General features: G+C 42.9%; 1 protein-coding gene across 1 annotated transcript; it reads right to left on the reverse strand.

The window, feature by feature from the left end:
* Positions 1 to 2798: 2798 nt before the first annotated feature.
* LOC115200560 (perforin-1) lies at positions 2799 to 4900 on the reverse strand. The gene is made up of 3 exons (XM_029763722.1): positions 4801 to 4900; positions 4286 to 4486; positions 2799 to 3984 (listed from the first exon to the last, which is right to left on the reverse strand). The coding sequence occupies exons 2-3, from the start codon at positions 4442 to 4444 to the stop codon at positions 3724 to 3726; spliced, it is 420 nt and encodes a 139-aa protein (XP_029619582.1). The 5' UTR covers positions 4445 to 4486; positions 4801 to 4900; the 3' UTR covers positions 2799 to 3723.
* Positions 4901 to 6905: the final 2005 nt, after the last annotated feature.

Raw genomic sequence — 6905 nt, forward strand, 5'->3', positions numbered from 1 at the left:
ATTCATGGCTAATTTAGGAAAGGGACAATTTTAGCCAGCTAGCTAGCTAGCTAGCCACCGGAAGACAACACAACGAGAAGCAACAATTTTTTTTAAAATTCTGTCAAATGACCTTTGGCTTGATGTGATGTGATTGGTGTGAAGCCAAATCCAAACTGGCTTCCCTTGACCCTTAGTGGGTTTTGGCAGAAAGTGGATGTTGATACAGCTATCTAGTCTAGCTAGGTTCTGTGTCGATAAACATCCGTGACCTCTGGTAGCCGTGCCTGAGTCCAGCCAGGTGTTGACTCTACAGGTGACTTCTACTGCATGCAGGGAAAAAGATGTGTGATTAGTAAGTTATCACCTATATTATTCTTAGCGTTTTGTTGGTGTAATTTGTTTTAAAGACAATTTGTATTTATTTTTCTCATTGAGTCTTAAAGTCACATCCTGGAATACAAGGCTTAGCTGTATAGTAAGACACCGGACCCAACAGTCACAAAAAGGAGACGCGTCCGTACCGAAAAAGGTAGGTATTTTGTGTGCACTATTTATGAATGTAATGTTTATTTGTGTGTCATATATGAAGCTCTATGGCAAATTGCAATGTATATATCCCCATGTAAGATTATTAATTGACATCTTCCGAAGTAAAGTAGGTATTTGTATCTAGAAGGGACTAATTCAAACAAGTGTGAGAATGCCAACACCAAGGGAGGCTTCTCTCCTTGGAGAATCAGGCTTAGTGAATGACCAGCCCATTTCCTCTAAGTGCAATAGTGTATGACAATCACATTCATTCAAACTCTAGTACCACACTATCGAAATGGGTCAACCTTGCAGTTGTCACAAACAAAAGGGTCAGTGGCGCTGATAAGGAGTTTTGTAGACGTGGGTCATAGCTGTGACGTGGGGTATGCATTCACTGACCCCCTTAATACAACCAACTATACAGCAAAAGAGAGACACAGTGGCTACTGCTTCAGGAATACTTAACGAGAGTCTCCAACAATGTGCAGTTAATAAAACGCTCAGACATTCCAACAACCTGTATCTACATGAAAGACATCCCAACAACCTGTATCTACATGGAAGACATTCCAACAACCTGTATCTACATGAAAGACATCCCAACAACCTGTATCTACATGGAGACATTACAACAACCTGTATCTACATGGAGACATTACAACAACCTGTATCTACATGGAAGACATTCCAACAACCTGTATCTACATGGAAGACATTCCAACAACCTGTATCTACATGGAAGACATTCCAACAACCTGTATCTACATGGAAGACATTCCAACAACCTGTATCTACATGAAAGACATTCCAACAACCTGTATCTTTAGGCGGGGCTGAGGAAAGGTGAAGGGGGTGGATAATGGCAGTTTTAGATGGCAGTTTTCTAAGCACAGCACAGCGAGGGGGCTCACGCTGCTGTCCACCCATCCTATCTGTAAACAGCTCTGTTACTGAAGGCATGACCTGACACTTCAAATCTTTCAAAGACAAAATGGTTGAGATCTTTCAAAAAACTTGGTATAATGTTGACATAGTATTTTCCTCTAGGATCGATTACCTCACTATGATGGATCATCTAGCCTGCTGAACAGATTTCCACGAGACTTAATGTTCAGCGTCTATAGACCAGGATCTTAATATGTTCCAAAAGCGAAGTTGATTATAAACGTAATGGTCGCTGTGAGCCAATGAACTTGAGTGAGGGCGTGGCCTGACACCTCAAAGTCGTTCAAATACAAAATGGTTGAGAATTCTCACAAAACATGGTAAGAACAATTATATTGTATGCCAGGAGCTGAGCACAAATGCCAAAATGACCTATGATGGTAATATAGTAGGCACATATTCTGCCGTTCATACATACATGTCGCCTTACATGGTATTCAAACACTATTTGTTTCATGAGGAATGCGTAGTGCGGAGAGTTAATGCTGGTAATACATACTGACCCAGATCAAATCCTGCTCTTTTCAGATTTTAACAAAAATGTTCACAACAATTACAAAGCTGTCCAGAAGGTCACTACTGAGCCCAAATGCAAATGGCAAGATGGCAAGATGGCAATATAGGAAGTATATTCTGCCATTCATGCATGCATGCACTTCCACGTTTTTTTAGCCTCAAACTTGCCTGACAACACTCACTCTGATAGTGGGTTGGGGTGAGGGAACTGAACTACCCAGACCCTCCACTGTCCCAGACAACATACTCCCATTCATATGTTTTGTACTGTATGTTTTGTGTATATATAATGTATTTGGAAAATGTGTTGTATACTGTATACGATAATATTGTTCTATAAATTGTAACATTTGTGAAATTAAAATGAATAAACTGAAACGACTATTCACATGGATTCTGTCTATTTTGAATGTATTCATTTGTTTATTTGTTGTCGTCATCAACCTAAGGTGTCAAGCACTTTAAAAATGTTCAGTGTACAGTTTGTGTGTGTGTGTGTGTGGACACAGTGAGTCAAACATGCTTTTGAAAAAAAAGGTATCTTGAAGAATAAATGAATCCTGCAGGAATTTACCTTGTCCTGCAGGAATTATTTTTTTTAAACATGCAGGATCTGTAGGATTTTAGAATTCCTGCGGGACAATACAAACAGGAGTCCTACAGAGGCATAGGCAAAACTTCTGACAGTTATCAACATTAGTCCTGCAGGATTCCTGCAAGTCACCTGCACAATTCCTTCACAGAGGCACAAATTCCTGCAGGAGTCACAGACAAATATTAGGAGAAAACCTAAACACTTCATGGTGATAAAAGAAAGAACCAAATTGAGAGCATTATACTGAAATACAGTTGTTTTATTGATGTCTAAACTGAGACCATTATACTGAAATACAGATGTTTTATTGATGTCTAAAGGGAGGACCATGAGATCAGAGTGAGGAGGTGGGGGAAACTAGGTACATGTGTCTGTTGTGATTCAGAACACAGTTTAGAGATGTGTCCGGGGACTCAAAGAGGAGCACGTTTTGGTTTTTGCCCTTAGCACTCCGCTAACACACTTGATTCAACTAATCAAGTCATCATCAAGCCTTTAGTTGAATCAGGTGTGTTAGTGCCCAGGACCGGGATTGGGAAACGCTGGTGTAGAGGGTGCTTGGAATCAGAGTGAAGTCAGAGTTTTGACAGATTGTTGTGGATGAGAGGTGGGATATTACTCTAGGCTTGGGGTGTAGGAGTAGTACAGGGTCTACTATAGAGGCTCTAGGGTGTATCAGTAGTACAGGGTCTACTGTAGAGACTAGGGTGTAGGAGTAATACAGGGTCTACTGTATAGGCTCTGGGGTGTAGGAGTAGCACAGGGTCTACTGTAGAGGCTCTAGGGTGTAGGAGTAGTATAGGGTCTACTGTAGGGGCTCTAGGGTGTAGGAGTAGTACAGGGTCTACTGTAGGGGCTCTAGGGTGTAGGAGTAGTACAGGGTCTAGTGTAGAGACTAGGGTGTAGGAGTAATACAGGGTCTACTGTAGAGGCTCTGGGGTGTAGGAGTAGCACAGGGTCTACTGTAGGGTCTCTAGGGTGTAGGAGTAGTACAGGGTCTACTGTAGGGTTTCTAGGGTGTAGGAGTAGTACAGGGTCTACTGTAGGGGCTCTAGGGTGTAGGAGTAGTACAGGGTCTACTGTCGAGGCTCTAGGGTGTAGGAGTAGTACAGGGTCTACTGTAAGGGTTCTAGGGTGTAGGAGTAGTACAGGGTCTACTGTAGGGGCTCTAGGGTGTAGGAGTAATACAGCGTCCCTCCCCTCTTGATGGAGCAGCTATGTTGCCAAGTTCCGTTCTTGATGGAGCGCTCACAGGTCCCCAGCAGGTCGTCGAAGAGCACGTCGGAGTCGTACACCTCCAGCCTCATGGGGTCGTTCTCACGGACGTTGAAAAAGTTGAAGTCCTCCTTCCACCAGGGGTCATGGTTGTCGGTCTTTACCTCTGTCTTCCCACCGTAGCCGGCGCCACTGAACACCTGAATTATAATAATGACAATGATTATGACGATAAGGATAATTATGATAGTGATAATCATCATCGTCATCATAAATATCATCATCGTCATGACAATCATCATAAACATAATCACAATCATAATAATAGATTAGATTTATATAAAGCTTTTACCCAGATGCTCAAAGAGCTTCGTATAGTATAGGGGAGAGGGCCGTACCTCATCCACCACCAATATGTATCACCCAGACATTTGGCGCCAGACAGATCACAACACATCAACTATCATGATGGACAGGTGACTCAGGTGAGGAGAGATTTACCTTGACGTAGGCATCAGGGGTCTGGAACAAGCCGCTGTCCAGGTCACTGGCTCTGAGGTTGAACACCTTGAGGACCTTACGTTCCTCTGCTGCATAGATCTGGACCACAGTCAGAACACACACCACCAGCAGACACCACAGAAGAGAGGAGGAGGACATGTCTCTCAGTCAGATAGGGCTTGATCTGTGGAGGGAAGACAACTAGGAGAGAGAGATGGGGGGGAGAGAGGAGAGAGAGAGAGAGAGAGAGAGAGAGAGAGAGAGAGAGAGAGAGAGAGATGGGGGAGATGCAGAGAGGGGGGAGGTAGAGAGAGACAGGGGGAGAGAGAGGGGGCGGAGAAAGAGAAACAAATGAAAAGAGAAAAAGTCAGAAGAAGAGAGGAAAGACTTGGTATATCAGGACATGATGTGGAAACAACGTTGATTCAAACAGTTTTTGCCCAGTAAGTCCTTTACATAATGTTCATTTTAAATATAATACATTATAAAATAAACTCTCGGTAGGGTCATAATACCTGTGTTCTGTAGAGTCTGGGGATGAGCGCCTGTCTGTGTGTCTGTCTGTCTGTGTGTTTGTCTGTGTGTCTCAGGGGAACCACTGACTGTTTTTCTTATGCCCTCTCACTGTTTATAAACGGCACTCCACAGGTGGCTTGTTCTCAGTGATGCCTCAACCAATGAGATAACAGTCTGCGTTGCCAAATAACAGCAACACCTACAGGTATTATTATCCCATGACACTGATAAAATGAAGGCCAGACTTTTGAATTAACACTTTGAGGGCTAGTTTCCTTGCCCAGTGAGTGAGGAAAACGTTGCTATCGGTCAAGTGGCGCAGCGGTCTAAGGCACTGCATCTCAGTGTTAGAGGCGTCACTACAGACCCTGGTTCGATCCCAACTGTATCACAACCGGCCTTGATCAGGAGACCCATAGGGCGGCATACAATTGTCAAAGCATTGTCCGGGTTAGGGGAGGGTTTGGCCAGGGTAAACCATCCTTGTAAAATAAGAATTTGTTCTTAAAACCTCTTTGGGCTAGACGTGCCGCTAACGACCCACCTCGACAACATCCGGTGAAATTGCAGAGAGCGAAATTCAAATTACAGAAATAGTAATATTTAACATTCATGAAAATACAAGTGTCATACATCAGTTAAAAGCTTAACTTCTTGCTAATCCAGCCGTTGTGTCAGATTTCAAAAAGGCTTTACGGCGAAAACACACCATGCAATTATCTGAGGACAGCACATTCACCAGTACGCGTAACGAACACTACAGCCAAAATGGGAGCCACTTAGAAAAACGACAAATTATAGCTCATTTTTCCAAAAACCAGCCTGAAACTCTTTCTAAAGACTGTTGAGCACTAGTGGAAGCACCAGGAACTGCAATCTGGGAGGTTTTCCTTTCAAATTAAAAATGACACACTTAGGAATCAATGGTGGGCTGAAATTCGTTTTTTTCTGGATGGTTTGTCCTCGGGTATTTGCCTGCCATATCAGTTCTGTTATACTCACAGACATTATTTGAACAGTTTTAGAAACTTTAGAGTGTTTTCTGTCCGAATCTACCAATTATATGCATATCCTAGCTTCTGGGCTTGAGTAACAGGCAGTTTACTTTGGGCACGTTTGTCATCCAGACATCAAAATACTGCCCCCTAGCCCAAGGAGGTTTTAACTGACTTGCCTAGTTAAATAAAAAAATACTTGCTTCTTTGTCTTCTCAATTCCTCTCAAAGATCTGAAGCTGGAGTCTTATATCTCCCTCTCTTTAAGCATCAACTTTAAGCATCAGCTGTCTGAGCAGCTTACTGATCACTGTACACAGCCAATCTGTAAATAGCACACCCATCTACCTCATCCCCATATTATTACTTACCCTCTTGCTCTTTTGTACCCCAGTATCTCGACTAGCACATCATCATCTGCACATCTATCCCTCCAGTATTATTGCTAAATTGTAATTTTTTTCACCTCTAGGGCCTATTTATTGCCTCCCTCCCTACTCTTCTACATTTGCACACACTGTACATAGATTTTTATATTTTTCTGTTCTTTTGTGTTATTGACTGTACGTTTGTTTATGTGTAACTGTGTTGTTGTTTTTGTCGCACTGCTTTTGTAACGATCGTCGTAGAGATGCAGCGTGGCATGTGTTCATGATTATTTATTTAAATCAAACAAACACTCGAACAAAAATAACAGTTGTGGTGGGTAGTTCTGTAGCGACGGCCTGCAGCCCAGAGTCTTCAGCGGCGGCCTGCAGTCCAGAGTCTTCAGCGGCGGCCTGCAGTCCAGAGTCTTGAGCGACGGCCTGCAGTCCAGAGTCTTCAGCGGAAGCAAGGATTTTGACAGGTAGTACTGTTTTCAGACACAGCCCAATAAGAGATCCTGTCCATCTTTCTCTGCTATTGACCTGTAGCGATGGGACTTAGGAACTGGGTGACACATTCCTTATTACCTTGTTTTACAATGGGTGGGTCTGTTCCTGAATTCTGATTGGTTAAAAGCGCATTTCAGCCAGTGTCTATTCCAGAAGTTACCACTGGCTAAATCTATGATGTTGAAATGCTTATTTACTCTGTTCTAGAGGTCGGCCGATTATGATTTTTCGACG

This window comes from Salmo trutta, chromosome 9 (assembly GCF_901001165.1).
Source record: "Salmo trutta chromosome 9, fSalTru1.1, whole genome shotgun sequence".
In the NCBI taxonomy this organism is placed as follows: Eukaryota; Metazoa; Chordata; class Actinopteri; order Salmoniformes; family Salmonidae; genus Salmo; species Salmo trutta.

Bases quoted from the DNA above. Each gene is read 5' to 3' on its own strand.
- LOC115200560 (XM_029763722.1), bottom strand. From the start codon at position 4,444: ATGTCCTCCTCCTCTCTTCTGTGGTGTCTGCTGGTGGTGTGTGTTCTG. The intron at 3,985-4,285 runs GTAAATCTCTCC...ATTATAATTCAG, and splicing joins CCCCTGATGCCTACGTCAAG to GTGTTCAGTGGCGCCGGCTA.